We start from the raw sequence: 18,631 nt of genomic DNA, 5'->3' as shown, positions 1-18,631 counted from the left end.
AAACTTTTTGGCTCGTAACCGAAAGGTTCCGGGCTCAGATTTGGCTGTGCTGCCCTTGTGGAGGTCAGCAAGGGTGTAAGCAGCACTGCAACAACCTACTGGGTAATGTGCTTGACGTAGGTCGTTGACATTTGTCGTGCATCATATAATGAATAATTTGTTTAGGTCGTTTAACGCTGTTTTCAGATTTGCTCGTCGTGTATGTAACGCTGAAATAATATAGTTAATGCACATCTCTGAAGACGAGTTTAATGTTCTGTTAACCCTGAAATATTTTTATTAAGATAATAAAAGCAGTTTCTTTCCTCCTACGTTGTACATTGTCTTCTGGAATTTCTGGAATTTCCTCACCAATCACTTGCTGAACCACTTGCTGAACCACTTGCTGAACCACTTGCTGAACTATTTGCTGAACCACTTACTGAACCACTTGCTGAACTACTTGCTGAACTACTTGCTGAACTACTTGCTGAACCACTTGCTAAACTACTTGCTGAACTACTTGCTAAACTACTTGCTAAACTACTTGCTGAACTACTTGCTGAACTACTGCTAAACTACTTGCTAAACTACTTGCTGAACTACTTGCTGAACTACTTGCTGAACTACTTGCTAAACTACTTGCTAAACTACTTGCTGAACTACTTGCTGAACTACTGCTAAACTACTAGCTAAACTACTTGCTGAACTACTTGCTAAACTACTTGCTAAACTACTTGCTGAACTACTTGCTGAACTACTGCTAAACTACTTGCTAAACTACTTGCTAAACTACTTGCTGAACTACTTGCTGAACTACTGCTAAACTACTTGCTGAACTACTGCTAAACTACTTGCTAAACTACTTGCTGAACTACTTACTGAACTAGTTGCTGAACCACTTGCTGAACCACTTGCAGAACTACTTGCTGAACCACTTGTTGAACCACTTGCTGAACTACTTGCTGAACCACTTGCCGAACTACTTGCTGAACTACTTGCTAAACTACTTGTTAAACTACTTGCTAAACTACTTGCTAAACCACTTGCAGAACTACTTGCTGAACTACTTGCTAAACTACTTGTTAAACTACTTGCTAAACCACTTGCAGAACTACTTGCTGAACTACTTGCTAAACTACTTGCTAAACTACTTGCTAAACTACTTGTTAAACTACTTGCTAAACTACTTGCTAAACTACTTGCTAAACTACTTGCTGAACTACTTGCTGAACTACTTGCTAAATTACTTGCTAAACTAATTGCTAAACTACTTGCTGAACCACTTGCTGAACCACTTGCTGAACTACTTGCTGAACCACTTGCTGAACCACTTGCTAAACTACTTGCTGAACCACTTGCTGAACCACTTGCTGAACTACTTGCTGAACCACTTGCTGAACTACTTGCTGAACCACTTGCTGAACCACTTGCTGAACCACTTGCTGAACTACTTGCTAAACTACTTGCTAAACTACTTGCTGAACCACTTGCTGAACCACTTGCTGAACCACTTGCTGAACTACTTGCTGAACCACTTGCTGAACCACTTGCTAAACTACTTGCTGAACTACTTGCAGAACCACTTGCTAAACTACTTGCTAAACTACTTGCTAAACTGCTTGTTAAACTACTTGCAAAACTACTTGCTAAACTACTTGTTAAACTACTTGCTAAACTACTTGCTAAACTACTTGCTGAACTACTTGCTGAACCACTAGCTAAACTACTTGCTGAACTACTTGCTAAACTACTTGTTAAACTACTTGCTAAACTACTTGCTAAACCACTTGCAGCACTACTTGCTGAACTACTTGCTAAACTACTTGCTAAACTACTTGCTAAACCACTTGCAGAACTACTTGCTGAACTACTTGCTGAACTACTTGCTAAACTACTTGCTAAACTACTTGCTAAACTACTTGTTAAACGACTTGCTAAACTACTTGCTAAACTACTTGCTAAACTACTTGCTGAACTACTTGCTAAACTACTTGCTGAACTACTTGCTAAACTACTTGCTAAACTACTTGCTGACCTACTTGCTAAACTACTTGCTAAACTACTTGCTAGACTACTTGCTAAACTACTTGCTAAACTACTTGCTAAACTACTTGCTAAACTACTTGCTGAACTACTTGCTAAACTACTTGTTAAACTACTTGCAAAACTACTTGCTAATCTACTTGTTAAACTACTTGCTAAACTACTTGCTAAACTACTTGCTGAACTACTTGCTGAACCACTAGCTAAACTACTTGCTGAACTACTTGCTAAACTACTTGTTAAACTACTTGCTAAACTACTTGCTAAACCACTTGCAGAACTACTTGCTGAACTACTTGCTAAACTACTTGCTAAACTACTTGCTAAACCACTTGCAGAACTACTTGCTGAACTACTTGCTAAACTACTTGCTAAACTACTTGCTAAACTACTTGTTAAACGACTTGCTAAACTACTTGCTAAACTACTTGCTAAACTACTTGCTAAACTACTTGCTAAACTACTTGCTGAACTACTTGCTGAACTACTTGCTAAATTACTTGCTAAACTACTTGCTAAACTACTTGCTGAACAACTTCCTGAACTACTTGCTGAACTACTTGCTAAACTACTTGCTGAACTACTTGCTAAACTACTTGCTGAACTACTTGCTGAATTACTTGCTAAACTACTTACTGAACCACTTGCTAAACTACTTGCTAAACTACTTGCTAAACTACTTGCTAAACTACTTGCTAAACTACTTGCTGAACTACTTGCTAAACTACTTGCTAAACTACTTGCTAAAGTACTTGCTGAACTTCTTGCTAAACTACTTGCTAACCTACTTGCTAAACTACTTGCTAAACTACTTGCTGAACTACTTGCTGAACTATTTTCTAAACTACTTGCTAAACTACTTGCTAAACTACTGGCTGAACTACTTGCTGAACTACTTGCTAAACTACTTGCTAAACTACATGCAGAACTACTTGCTAAACTACTTGCTAAACTACTTGCTAAACTATTTGCTAAACTACTTGCTAAACTACTTGCTGAACTACTTGCTGAACTATTTGCTAAACTACTTGCTAAACTACTTGCTAAACTACTTGCTAAACTTCTTGTTAAACTACTTGCTAAACTACTTGCTGAACTACTTGCTGAACTACTTGCTAAACTACTTGCTAAACTACTTGCTAAACTACTTGCTGAACTACTTGCTGAACTACTTGCTAAACTACTTGCTAAACTACTTGCTAAACTACTTGCTAAACTACTTGCTAAACTACTTGCTGAACTACTTGCTAAACTACTTGCTAAACTACTTGCTGAACTACTTGCTAAACTACTTGCTAAACTACTTGCTGAACTACTTGCTGAACTACTTGCTGAACTACTTGCTAAACTACTTGCTAAACTACTTGCTGAACCACTTGCTCAACCACTTGCTGAACGACTTGCTAAACTACTTGCTAAACTACTCGCTAAACTACTTGCTGAACTACTTGCTGAACTACTTGCTAAACTACTTGTTGAACTACTTACTGAACTACTTGCTAAACTACTTGCTAAACTACTTGCTGAACTACTTGCTGAACTACTTGCTAAACTCCTTGCTGAACTACTTGCTAAACTACTTGATGAACCACTTGCTGAACCACTTGCTGAACTACTTGCTGAACCACTTGCTGAACCACTTGCTAAACTACTTGCTGAACCACTTGCTGAACCACTTGCTGAACCACTTGCTAAACTACTTGCTGAACCACTTGCTGAACTATTTGCTGAATCACTTACTGAACCACTTGCTGAGCCACTTACTGAACCACTTGCTAAACTACTTGCTGAACCACTTGCTGAACCACTTGCTGAACCACTTGCTAAACTACTTGCTGAACCACTTGCTGAACCACTTGCTGAACCACTTGCTGAACTACTTGCTGAACCACTTGCTAAACTACTTGCTGAACTACTTGCTGAACCACTTGCTGAACCACTTTCTGAACCACTTGCTAAACTACTTGCTGAACTACTTGCTGAACCACTTCCTGAACTACTTGCTGAACTACATGCAAACTACTTGCTAAACTACTTGCAGAACTACTTGCTAAACTACTTGTTGAGCTACTTGCTCAACTACTTGCTAAACTACTTGCAGAACTACTTGCTGAACTACTTGTTAAACTACTTGCTAAACTACTTACTAAACTACTTGCTGAACTACTTGCTGAACTACTTGCTAAACTACTTGCTGAACTACTTGCTGAACCACTTGCTGAACTACTTGCTGAAGTACTTGCTGAACTACTTGCTGAACTACTTGCTAAACTACTTGCTGAACTACTTGCTGAACTACTTGCTGAACTACTTGCTAAACTACTTGCTGAACTACTTGCTGAACTATTTGCTGAACTACTTGCTAAACTACTTGCTGAACTACTTGGCAAACTACTTGCTGAACTACTTGCTGAACTACTTGCTGAACTACTTGCTGAACTACTTGCTGAAATACTTGCTGAACTACTTGCTGAACTACTTGCTGAACTACTTCTGAACTACTTGCTGAACTACTTGCTGAACTACTTGCTAAACTACTTGCTGAACTACTTGCTGAACTACTTGCTGAACTACTTGCTAAACTACTTGCTGAACTACTTGCTAAACTACTTGCTGAACTACGTGCTAAACTACTTGCTAAACTACTTGCTGAACTACTTGCTGAACTACTTGCTAAACTACTTGCTGAACTACTTGCTAAAGTACTTGCTGAACTACCTGCTAAACTACTTGCTGAACTACTTGCTAAACTACTTGCTGAACTACTTGCTAAACTACTTGCTAAACTACTTGCTAAACTACTTGCTAAACTACTTGCTAAACTACTTGCTAAACTACTTGCTAAACTACTTGCTAAACTACTTGCTGAACTACTTGCTAAACTACTTGCTGAACTACTTGCTAAACTACTTGCTAAACTACTTGCTGAACTACTTGCTAAACTACTTGCTAAACTACTTGCTAGACTACTTGCTAAACTACTTGCTAAACTACTTGCTAAACTACTTGCTAAACTACTTGCTGAACTACTTGCTAAACTACTTGTTAAACTACTTGCAAAACTACTTGCTAAACTACTTGTTAAACTACTTGCTAAACTACTTGCTAAACTACTTGCTGAACTACTTGCTGAACCACTTGCTAAACTACTTGCTGAACTATTTGCTAAACTACTTGTTAAACTACTTGCTAAACTACTTGCTAAACCACTTTCAGAACTACTTGCTGAACTACTTACTAAACTACTTGCTAAACTACTTGCTAAACCACTTGCAGAACTACTTGCTGAACTACTTGCTAAACTACTTGCTAAACTACTTGCTAAACTACTTGTTAAACGACTTGCTAAACTACTTGCTAAACTACTTGCTAAACTACTTGCTAAACTACTTGCTAAACTACTTGCTGAACTACTTGCTGAACTACTTGCTAAATTACTTGCTAAACTACTTGCTAAACTACTTGCTGAACAACTTCCTGAACTACTTGCTGAACTACTTGCTAAACTACTTGCTGAACTACTTGCTAAACTACTTGCTGAGCTACTTGCTGAATTACTTGCTAAACTACTTACTGAACCACTTGCTAAACTACTTGCTAAACTACTTGCTAAACTACTTGCTAAACTACTTGCTAAACTACTTGCTGAACTACTTGCTAAACTACTTGCTAAACTACTTGCTAAAGTACTTGCTGAACTTCTTGCTAAACTACTTGCTAACCTACTTGCTAAACTACTTGCTAAACTACTTGCTGAACTACTTGCTGAACTATTTTCTAAACTACTTGCTAAACTACTTGCTAAACTACTGGCTGAACTACTTGCTGAACTACTTGCTAAACTACTTGCTAAACTACATGCAGAACTACTTGCTAAACTACTTGCTAAACTACTTGCTAAACTATTTGCTAAACTACTTGCTAAACTACTTGCTGAACTACTTGCTGAACTATTTGCTAAACTACTTGCTAAACTACTTGCTAAACTACTTGCTAAACTGCTTGTTAAACTACTTGCTAAACTACTTGCTGAACTACTTGCTGAACTACTTGCTAAACTACTTGCTAAACTACTTGCTAAACTACTTGCTGAACTATTTGCTGAACCACTTGCTAAACTACTTGCTAAACTACTTGCTAAACTACTTGCTAAACTACTTGCTAAACTACTTGCTGAACTACTTGCTAAACTATTTGCTAAACTACTTGCTGAACTACTTGCTAAACTACTTGCTAAACTACTTGCTGAACTACTTGCTGAACTACTTGCCGAGCTACTTGCTAAACTACTTGCTAAACTACTTGCTGAACCACTTGCTCAACCACTTGCTGAACGACTTGCTAAACTACTTGCTAAACTACTCGCTAAACTACTTGCTGAACTACTTGCTGAACTACTTGCTAAACTACTTGTTGAACTACTTACTGAACTACTTGCTAAACTACTTGCTAAACTACTTGCTGAACTACTTGCTGAACTACTTGCTAAACTCCTTGCTGAACTACTTGCTAAACTACTTGATGAACCACTTGCTGAACCACTTGCTGAACTACTTGCTGAACCACTTGCTGAACCACTTGCTAAACTACTTGCTGAACCACTTGCTGAACCACTTGCTGAACCACTTGCTAAACTACTTGCTGAACCACTTGCTGAACTATTTGCTGAATCACTTACTGAACCACTTGCTGAGCCACTTACTGAACCACTTGCTAAACTACTTGCTGAACCACTTGCTGAACCACTTGCTGAACCACTTGCTAAACTACTTGCTGAACCACTTGCTGAACCACTTGCTGAACCACTTGCTGAACTACTTGCTGAACCACTTGCTAAACTACTTGCTGAACTACTTGCTGAACCACTTGCTGAACCACTTTCTGAACCACTTGCTAAACTACTTGCTGAACTACTTGCTGAACCACTTCCTGAACTACTTGCTGAACTACATGCAAACTACTTGCTAAACTACTTGCAGAACTACTTGCTAAACTACTTGTTGAGCTACTTGCTCAACTACTTGCTAAACTACTTGCAGAACTACTTGCTGAACTACTTGTTAAACTACTTGCTAAACTACTTACTAAACTACTTGCTGAACTACTTGCTGAACTACTTGCTAAACTACTTACTGAACTACTTGCTGAACCACTTGCTGAACTACTTGCTGAAGTACTTGCTGAACTACTTGCTGAACTACTTGCTAAACTACTTGCTGAACTACTTGCTGAACTACTTGCTGAACTACTTGCTAAACTACTTGCTGAACTACTTGCTGAACTATTTGCTGAACTACTTGCTAAACTACTTGCTGAACTACTTGGCAAACTACTTGCTGAACTACTTGCTGAACTACTTGCTGAACTACTTGCTGAACTACTTGCTGAAATACTTGCTGAACTACTTGCTGAACTACTTGCTGAACTACTTCTGAACTACTTGCTGAACTACTTGCTGAACTACTTGCTAAACTACTTGCTGAACTACTTGCTGAACTACTTGCTGAACTACTTGCTAAACTACTTGCTGAACTACTTGCTAAACTACTTGCTAAACTACTTGCTAAACTACTTGCTAAACTACTTGCTGAACTACTTGCTGAACTACTTGCTAAACTACTTGCTGAACTACTTGCTAAAGTACTTGCTGAACTACCTGCTAAACTACTTGCTGAACTACTTGCTAAACTACTTGCTAAACTACTTGCTAAACTACTTGCTGAACTACCTGCTAAACTACTTGCTGAACTACTTGCTAAACTACTTGCTGAATTACCTGCTAAACTACTTGCTAAACTACTTGCTAAACTACTTGCTAAACTACTTGCTAAACTACTTGCTGAACTACTTGCTAAACTACTTGCTGAACAACTTGCTAAACTACTTGCTGAACTACTTGCTGAACTACTTGCTAAACTACTTGCAGAACAACTTGCTAAACTACTTGCAGAACCGCTTGTTGAACCACTTGCAGAACTACTTGCTGAACCACTTGCAGAACTACTTGCTGAACCACTTGTTGAACCACTTGCAGAACTACTTGCTGAACCACTTGTTGAACCACTTGCAGAACTACTTGCTGAACCACTTTTTGAACCACTTGCTGAACTACTTGCTGAAACACTTGCCGAACCACTTGCTGAGCCACTTGCTGAACCACTTGCTGAACCACTTGCTGAACCACTTGCTGAACCACTTGCTGAACCACTTGCTGAACCACTTGCTGAACCACTTGCTGAACCACTTGCTGAACCACTTGCTGAACCACTTGCAGAACTACTTGCTGAACCACTTGCTGAACCACTTGCAGAACTACTTGCTGAACCACTTGCTGATCCACTTGCTGAACCACTTGCTGAACCACTTGCTGATCCACTTGTTGAACCACTTCCTGAACCACATACTGAAGCACTTGCTGTATCACTTGCTGATCCATTTGCTGAACCACTTGCTGAACCACTTGCTGAACCACTTGCTGAACCACTTGCTGAACCACTTGCTGAACTACTTGCTGAACCACTTGCTGAACCACTTGCTGAGCCACTTGCTGAACCACTTGCTGAACCACTTGCAGAACTACTTGCTGAATCACTTGCAGAACTACTTGCTGAATCACTTGCAGAACCACTTGCTGAACTACTTGCTGAAACACTTGCTGAACCACTTTCTGAACCACTTGCTGATCCACTTGCTGAACCACTTGCTGAACCACTTGCTGAACTACTTGCTGAACCACTTGCTGAACCACTTGCTGAGCCACTTGCTGAACCACTTGCTGAACCACTTGCAGAACTACTTGCTGAATCACTTGCAGAACCACTTGCTGAACTACTTGCTGAAACACTTGCTGAACCACTTTCTGAACCACTTGCTGATCCACTTGCTGAACCACTTACTGAACTACTTGCTGAACCACTTGCTGAACCACTTGTTGTACCGTTTCCTGAACCACTTGCTGAACCACTTACTGAACCACTTGCTGAACTACTTACTGAACCACTTGCTGAACCACTTTCTGAACTACTTGCTGAACCGCTCCCTGAACCACTTACTGAACCACTTGATGAACCACTTGCTGAACCACTTGCTGAACCACTTGCTGAGCTACTTGCTGATCCACTTACTGAACCACTTACTGAACTACTTGCTGTACCGTTTCCTGAACCAGTTACTGAACCACTTACTGAACCACTTGCTGCACCACTTGCTGAATTTCTTCCTGAACCACCTCCTGAACCACTTTCTGAACTACTTACTGAATCACTTGCTGAACCACTTGCTGAACCACTTGCTGAACTACTTGCTGAACCACTTCCTGAAGCACATACTGAAGCACTTGCTGTATCACTTGCTGATCCATTTGCTGAACCACTTACTGACCCACTTACTGACCCACTTACTGACCCACTTACTGACCCACTTACTGATTCACTTACTGAACCATTTCATCATAATATTCATCATTACTGTTGATAAATTAGACACATGTTCAACGCTTTGGTATTTTTCTGATGAATATTTTCGTCACACCTGATTTCATCAGTCCAAATACAAAGAAGAATTGTGAAGATCAGATGGAGTTTTGGGTAATCAGTCCCTGAATCTGGCGTCGATGTAATCATTCCATCAATCTTGATAAGTATAGAGTATGTAGATTGGTTACATCTACTCCAGGATGAGGGACTAATTACCTCAAACTCCTTCTGATCTTCACCATTCTTCTTTGTTTTCAACTGATGAAGTCACTGCCTGGCGAAACGTTTCCTCAATAAAGATACCCAAGTGTTGCACATGTGTCTAATTTATCAACTTGTCGTCTCTCTGAACCATTTATCTACATCGTTTTTGTTGTTCACCTTTAATTGTTCTACAGCAGAAAACAGAAACACAGAAACTCAATTTATTCTGGACGATAATTTACATATATTAAAAACATTAGATGTGCCGGTAATTGTAGATCCTTCCCTCTCCCTCGTCTATCCTCAAGTATCTTCCCTCTCCCTCGTCTATCCTCAAGTATCTTCCCTCTCCCTCGTCTATCCTCAAGTATCTTCCCTCTCCCTCGTCTATCCTCAAGTATCTTCCCTGTCCCTCGTCTATCCTCAAGTATCTTTCCTCTCCCTCGTCTATCCTCAAGTATCTTCCCTCTCCCTCGTCTATCCTCAAGTATCTTCCCTCTCTCTCGTCTATCCTCAAGTATCTTCCCTGTCCCTCGTCTATCCTCAAGTATCTTCCCTCTCTCTCGTCTATCCTCAAGTATCTTCCCTCTCCCTTGTCTCTCCTCAAGTATCTTCCCTCTCCCTCGTCTATCCTCAAGTATCTTCCCCCTCCCTCGTCTATCCTCAAGTATCTTCCCTCTCCCTCGTCTATCCTTAAGTATCTTCCCTCTCCCTCGTCTATCCTCAAGTATCTTCCCTCTCCCTTGTCTACCCTCAAGTACCTTCCCTCTCTCTCGTCTATCCTCAAGTATTTTCCCTCTCTCTCGTCTATCCTCAAGTATCATTTTAGTACTGGATCAGTATCTCTTAGATCAGTAATTTAGCTATATTTTTCTGTCTCTACTACTGTTTCCAATATGTATTTTTCTGATAAAACACATGTGCAACAGTTAGGTATGATAAATTAGACACATGTGCAACTCTTGGGTATCTCTACTGAGGAAACGTTTCGCCACACAGTGGCTTCATCAGTCCATACAAAGGAGAATCTTGAAGAACAGGAGGAGAATGAGGTAATCAGTCCCTCAACCTTGAGTCGATGTGGTCAGTCCATCAATCTTGAATAGAATACGGCATACGTGCGGAGAAGGAGCTTATAAACCGTAGGCAGGAGAGGTGCAGCAGTCGTAGGTGGTGTCACATTTCTTCAATAAGGAAGTAGGTCGTGCCCAAGGGTTAGGCAAGCGAAGAATTCCCAAGTATTAAAATCCCAAGAAGTTGCAGTGTCTGACAGGATTGTAGATGAATGGTTCAGAGAACCGACTTTTTTAATAGATAGAATAACAAACTTGTAGGATCTTCTCCATGTCTTCCTCCTCATCATTATGCTCTCATTTTATGCCTTTGAAAAATGAATTTGCAATGAACTTGTATTCTTCTAAAATATACTTCTCTCCATGAACAATATTTGGATTATTACATTCAATATTTATATCTCTCTCATCTTCTCTGGATTTTTTATTTTTTCCTTTTTATTTAGTTTCTTCTAAGGTTCTTGTTTTTTTTATTATTTAAATCAAAGACAATAATTAGTCTGTACTCCAGTTCCCCATTGTCCGGTCTTATATTAGTGTTCTCTGCTTTCCAATTATTCAGTGTTTAATATGGTCTACACACCTTCCTCTCTCTCGTCTTCAACTGCCTGGCAAATGTCAATTGTATATTTCCTTTACTTTCTCTTCTTGCTGCTTACTCTGCTCCTGGTCTATCACCTTAGTCGTCCTCTTTACTATATCAATTTCTTTACGTCATTTATTACACTTTCCTCTCTTTTCCTAGCATCTTCTGTACTTATTTTTTTTTTTTGTAGTCTCTCAGAGTTCTATGATTTTCTCCTCCAATTTCTGTTCTTGTTCTAAAGTTGTGGTCTCCATCTCTACCAGCTTTCATCAAGTCTCTCACTCTGCTTCTCTTGTGGGCAGTCCCTTTACTCTTCCCTCCTTATTTTGACACCTGTGGGTTTATGTGGGTGGTTGTGACACTTGTGTATTTGGATGATTCTGACATTACTATGTTTGGATGGTTGTGACACGTGTGTTTGTTTGGATGACTGTGATACTTAGGAATTCGTTTGGAAGTTTGTGACACTTGTGTGCCTGTGTGAATGGTTGTGACACTTGTGTGTTTGTGTGGATGATTGTGACACTTGTGTGTTTGTGTGGATGGTTGTGACACCTGTGTTTGGGTGGATAGGTGTGACACTTATGTAGATGGTTGTGACACGTGTGCTTGTGTGGATGATTGTGGAAGTTGTAACACTTGTGGATGTTTGTGATTGTTGTAATTAACTTTTAGTTTAGGGTGAATGCATGTAATGGTTGTCACACTTAAGTGTTTGGTTGATGGGTGTGATGGTTGTAACAACTGTGTGTTTGTATGAATGATTGTGGTGGTTGGTGCGCAGTGATTGTTAGTGGTCTATATTTATTAAGGCTTCAATTTAGGTGTTTTGCGTGGCAGCTAAGTTGTTAGTGTTAGTTGTGAGTGTAAGTTGTTAGCGTATGTTGTTAGTGTAAGTTGTTAGCGTATGTTGTTAGTGTAAGTTGTTAGCGTATGTTGTTAGTGTAAGTTGTTAGCGTATGTTGTTAGTGTAAGTTGTTAGTGTAAGTTGTTAGTGAAAGTCGTTAAAATGATGAGGTAAGTGGTAGCGAAATTGTTGGTGTTGGTAGCAAGAATAATAGTAGTTAAAATGGAAGTTGTTTGTGTTGGTAGTGGAAGTATAAGCGGTATTGGTGAAATTCGTGTTGGAGGAAACGGTGTTGGTGGAAATGGTGTTGGTGGAAATGGTGGTGGTAGCCGAAATGGTAGTGGAAAATTGGTATTGGTGGAACTGGTAATGGTGAAATTGACGGTGGAAAAAGTGTTGGTAGAAGTTATGGTGTTGTTTATTGGTGGTGGAAATTGTGGTTGTGGTAGTGGCGAAATAGTGTTTATGGAAGTGGTGGTGGTTGTGGTGTGAATGGCGGTGTTGTGCCTCTTCTCTGTTGCATCTTGTTGCATCTTGTTGCATCTTGACTCCTTGTAAAGTGTGCTTCTTTTTTTCCATACCTTCATAGTGCCTTCTCACTCCAACATTATTTCTTCCCCAGGAACAAAATCCTCAATGGTAATCCGATATACAAGAAATTGTTCTCGTCCATATACTCGAAATACAAGAAGCTGGGTCCCCCCGTGCCGAGGGCGGCCACCAACGGGAAGAAACCTCCCAAGAATTCTGTCTCTCCATCGTTCAGTCAGTTTGTACAGTGGGTGTTGGACGAGGTAGCCAGTGGCAAGACCATCGATATGCACTGGATCCCACAGTCGTCCTTCTGCACCCCCTGCCTCGTAGACTTCACCGTTCTCGCTAAGGTGCCTAAGCTTCATTGTATAATGTGTATGGAAAATTTACATTTATCTGGATGAATCTCATTGCATACATACAAGTAAATGGTAACAAAGATAATTATTATTTGTCAAAGTTACAGAGACAAGTAGGAATTTTTTAGGGCACCTAGGTCGCAAAAATGTCCCCCTTCGATACCTACCATCTATCTCTCCACAAATTACTCTAGACCTATATTATTTGCAAATGATATGTACATACACACCAGGAATTCTGGTAAAATTATTATAATTTTTGTGGATTGTATATTAAAATAAATAATGATTACATATACACTTTCATATAACAGAAGGAGAATTTATAATCATAACACTCACCAATTAGTCTGGAGATTACTGTGTATAATACTCTAAAACCTCCATCTAACTAAATTTATGATGATAACACTGGCCAGAATTACAAACATAATTTAAATAGCTTATCTGAGGTTCCTGGAGCTGTCCTGTACATTGGTTTAATGCTCAAATTATGCAGAAAGGCACATCCAACAATTTCGGCTCCTATTTGAGAGGTGTAAGCCCAATATAACCTCTAGAGCGTCAAAAATTCTTCTTATTTTCACTAACGTTTTCTTGGCTCATTCAAAACACAATGGAGAGTCTCCGCTCGTCCGCACAAGCGCCGAGTTTCCCATTTTTTATAATATAATTTTTATTAAATACAATATATTTTATTAATTTACATACAAATACAATATTTTCGGAAAATATACTATATATTTTGCACACTGTGGCAGGGTGGAGATCGTTGCTAAACAACTCAAATTACTCCTTCCTTTAGGAGATGATTCCAGCTGGTTCTGGCTTGAGTGGCTGTTCTCCTAGTAGGTCTTACTACGATTTCATCTTCCTGCATCACTTGGTCAGCGTTACCTTCCGTATCACTCATGTCACTTTCCCTTAGATTTTCATTTACATTTGATTGAATGCCATTTAATTCCAAGGGAATCAATTTATTAATTGTGCATAAACTTTCCTGGCCACGACACAACACTTTGACATTCCGGACAACACCTTGTGCATCTGGGTACAATATCAATACTCTGCCCAGAGGCCACAATGTTCGATGTTGTTCAGTGTCAATTAACACAATGTCACCTGGTTGAATGTTCTGTCGATTTACTGCCTCTGTCGCACCATAAAAGTGTTCACGTAGTGTAAGAAGACATTTCTTATGCCACACATTAGACCAATGATCAATTACTTTATTTAACATTTTAAATTTATCACAATGCCGCGTCATTGTAATCTTCATCACTTTCTTCAGGATTATTTCTATAGACAGGGGCAGCTTCCAATTTCCATCCACATATTAGGTGAGAAGGTGTTAATACATCTGCATCAGGTGTATCACTCATGTACGAGAGAGGCCTATTATTTATACGATTCTCCGCCTCCACTAACACTGAACGGAATTCTTCCAAATTAATTCTCTTCCGGTGTAGTACTTTACGGAGACACCTCTTCACTGTGCCTATCAGTTTTTCGTACAGCCCCCCCTGCCAAGGGGCTCTAGGAGTATTAAATTTCCAGGTACACCCTCGCTGGGTTAACAGAGATTGAACATCGTTACTATTATTTAATTCTATCAAGTGTTGAGCACCTGCATTATCCGAAATCATCAATCTCGGACAGGATCTCCTAGCTGCAAATTTTCGAAACAGCTGTATAAACTGTTCTGCAGACAAGTCCTGAGCCACTTCTAAATGAACTGCCCTAGTAGCAGTACAAGTGAACAATCATACATACACTTTCAGTGGAACACCATCTGAAGTACCTGTTAAAATTATTGAACCACTATAGTCTACACCTGTTACATCAAATGGTTTCACTAATTGTACATGCTCCTTTGGCAATGGTGGAGGACCTGGGTACATATAGGATCTGGCATCCACACGGCGACATATTACACAAGATTTAAATGCCGCGAAATATGAACTAAGCTGGCAGACAGCAAAGGCTGTCTGTGCAGACAGTACAGGCTGTCTACAGTAGAAGTGAAGAACAAGTAGCAGAACTGACTGTGTGAAGAACAAGAAGTAGAAATGAGTGAAGAGCAAGTAGTAGAACTTACTGAGTGAAGAACTAGTAGTAGAACTGAGTGAAGAACACGCAGTAGAACTGAGCGCAGAACAAGTAGTAGAACTGACTGAGTGAAGAACAAGAAGTAGAACTGACTGAGTGAAGAACAAGTAGTAGAACTGAGTGAAGAACACGTAGTAGAACTGAGCGCAGACCAAGTAGTAGAACTGAGTGAAGAACAAGTAGTAGAACTGACTGAGTGAAGAACAAGAAGTAGAACTGACTGAGTGAAGAACAAGAAGTAGAACTGACTGAGTGAAGAACAAGAAGTAGAACTGACTGAGTGAAGAACAAGTAGTAGAACTGACTGAGTGAAGAACAAGTAGTAGAACTGACTGAGTGACGAAAAAGTAGTAGAACTGACTGAGTGAAGAACAAGAAGTAGAACTGACTGAGTGAAGAACAAGTAGTAGAACTGACTGAGTGAAGAACAAGAAGTAGAACTGACTGAGTGAAGAACAAGAAGTAGAACTGACTGAGTGAAGAACAAGTAGTAGAACTGACTGAGTGAAGAACAAGTAGTAGAACTGACTGAGTGAAGAACAAGTAGTAGAACTGACTGAGTGAAGAACAAGTAGTAGAACTGACTGAGTGAAGAACAAGTAGTAGAACTGAGTGAAGAACAAGAGGTAGAACTGACTGAGTGAAGAACATGTAGAAGAACTGACTGAGTGAAGAACAAGTAGTACTGAGTGAAGAACAAGTAGTAGAACTGACTGAGTGAAGAACAAGTAGTAGAACTGACTGAGTAAAGAACAAGTAGAACTGAGTGAAGAACAAGTAGAACTGAGTGAAGAACAAGTAGTAGAACTGACTGAGTAAAGAACAAGAAGTAGAACTGACTGAGTGAAGAACAAGTAGAACTGAGTGAAGAACAAGTAGTAGAACTGACTGAGTGAAGAACAAGTAGTAGAACTGACTGAGTGAAGAACAAGTAGAACTGAGTGAAGAACAAGTAGAACTGAGTGAAGAACAAGTAGAACTGAGTGAAGAACTAGTAGTAGAACTGACTGAGTGAAGAACAAGTAGTAGAACTGACTGAGTAAAGAACAAGTAGAACTGAGTGAAGAACAAGTAGTAGAACTGACTGAGTGAAGAACAAGTAGTAGAACTGACTGAGTGAAGAACAAGTAGAACTGAGTGAAGAACAAGTAGAACTGAGTGAAGAACAAGTAGAACTGAGTGAAGAACAAGTAGTAGAACTGACTGAGTGAAGAACAAGTAGTAGAACTGACTGAGTGAAGAACAAGTAGAACTGAGTGAAGAACAAGTAGTAGAACTGACTGAGTGAAGAACAAGTAGTAGAACTGACTGAGTGAAGAACAAGTAGTAGAACTGACTGAGTGAAGAACAAGTAGAACTGAGTGAAGAACAAGTAGAACTGAGTGAAGAACAAGTAGTAGAACTGACTGAGTGAAGAACAAGTAGTAGAACTGACTGAGTGAAGAACAAGTAGAACTGAGTGAAGAACAAGTAGTAGAAGTAACTGAGTGAAGAACAAGTAGTAGAACTGACTGAGTGAAGAACAAGTAGAACTGAGTGAAGAACAAGTAGAACTGAGTGAAGAACACGTAGAACTGAGTGAAGAACAAGTAGAACTGAGTGAAGAACAAGTAGTAGAACTGACTGAGTAAAGAACAAGAAGTAGAACTGACTGAGTGAAGAACAAGAAGTAGAACTGACTGAGTAAAGAACAAGAAGTAGAACTGACTGAGTGAAGAACAAGTAGTAGAACTGACTGAGTGAAGAACAAGAAGTAGAACTGACTGAGTGAAGAACAAGTAGTAGAACTGACTGAGTGAAGAACAAGAAGTAGAACTGACTGAGTGAAGAACAAGTAGTAGAACTGACTGAGTGAAGAACAAGTAGTAGAACTGACTGAGTGAAGAACAAGAAGTAGAACTGACTGAGTCAAGAACAAGTAGTAGAACTGACTGAGTGAAGAACAAGAAGTAGAACTGACTGAGTGAAGAACAAGTAGTAGAACTGACTGAGTGAAGAACAAGAAGTAGAACTGACTGAGTGAAGAACAAGTAGTAGAACTGACTGAGTGAAGAACAAGTAGTAGAACTGACTGAGTGAAGAACAAGAAGTAGAACTGACTGAGTGAAGAACAAGTAGTAGAACTGACTGAGTGAAGAACAAGAAGTAGAACTGACTGAGTGAAGAACAAGTAGTAGAACTGACTGAGTGAAGAACAAGAAGTAGAACTGACTGAGTGAAGAACAAGTAGTAGAACTGACTGAGTGAAGAACAAGAAGTAGAACTGACTGAGTAAAGAACAAGTAGTAGAACTGACTGAGTGAAGAACAAGTAGTAGAACTGACTGAGTGAAGAACAAGTAGAACTGAGTGAAGAACAAGTAGTAGAACTGACTGAGTGAAGAACAAGAAGTAGAACTGACTGAGTAAAGAACAAGAAGTAGAACTGACTGAGTGAAGAACAAGTAGTAGAACTGACTGAGTGAAGAACAAGTAGTAGAACTGACTGAGTGAAGAACAAGTAGTAGAACTGCCTGAGTGAAGAACAAGTAGAAGAACACTGAGTTAATAACAAGTAGAACTGAGTGAAGAACTAGTAGTAGAACTGACTGAGTGAAGAACAAGTAGTAGAACTGACTGAGAAAAGAACAAGTAGAACTGAGTGAAGAACAAGTAGTAGAACTGACTGAGTGAAGAACAAGTAGTAGAACTGACTGAGTGAAGAACAAGTAGAACTGAGTGAAGAACAAGTAGAACTGAGTGAAGAACAAGTAGAACTGAGTGAAGAACAAGTAGTAGAACTGACTGAGTGAAGAACAAGTAGTAGAACTGACTGAGTGAAGAACAAGTAGAACTGAGTGAAGAACAAGTAGTAGAACTGACTGAGTGAAGAACAAGTAGTAGAACTGACTGAGTGAAGAACAAGTAGTAGAACTGACTGAGTGAAGAACAAGTAGAACTGAGTGAAGAACAAGTAGAACTGAGTGAAGAACAAGTAGTAGAACTGACTGAGTGAAGAACAAGTAGTAGAACTGACTGAGTGAAGAACAAGTAGAACTGAGTGAAGAACAAGTAGTAGAACTGACTGAGTGAAGAACAAGTAGTAGAACTGACTGAGTGAAGAACAAGTAGAACTGAGTGAAGAACAAGTAGAACTGAGTGAAGAACAAGTAGTAGAACTGACTGAGTGAAGAACAAGTAGAACTGAGTGAAGAACAAGTAGTAGAACTGACTGAGTGAAGAACAAGTAGTAGAACTGACTGAGTGAAGAACAAGTAGAACTGAGTGAAGAACAAGTAGAACTGAGTTAAGAACAAGTAGAACTGAGTGAAGAACAAGTAGTAGAACTGACTGAGTAAAGAACAAGAAGTAGAACTGACTGAGTGAAGAACAAGAAGTGGAACTGACAGAGTAAAGAACAAGAAGTAGAACTGACTGAGT

The 18,631-nt window shown here is 39.5% G+C and overlaps 1 protein-coding gene across 22 annotated transcripts in view; it reads left to right on the top strand.

Moving 5' to 3' along the window:
* Positions 1-18,631, top strand: part of LOC128698812 (carbohydrate sulfotransferase 11) — a 211,943-nt gene that overhangs the window by 174,303 nt on the left and 19,009 nt on the right. For all 22 annotated transcript variants that reach the window (XM_070097816.1, XM_070097815.1, XM_070097813.1 and 19 more), the window contains one exon: positions 12,833-13,094. In XM_070097816.1, the coding sequence (XP_069953917.1) occupies positions 12,833-13,094 (262 nt within the window). The remainder of the gene's footprint in view (positions 1-12,832; positions 13,095-18,631) is intronic.

The sequence above is a fragment of the Cherax quadricarinatus genome, chromosome 59 (genome assembly GCF_038502225.1).
Source record: "Cherax quadricarinatus isolate ZL_2023a chromosome 59, ASM3850222v1, whole genome shotgun sequence".
Lineage (NCBI taxonomy): Eukaryota > Metazoa > Arthropoda > Malacostraca > Decapoda > Parastacidae > Cherax > Cherax quadricarinatus.
Note: the sequence above shows the minus strand (reverse complement) of the source record. Positions and strands in the feature narration are given on the sequence as shown.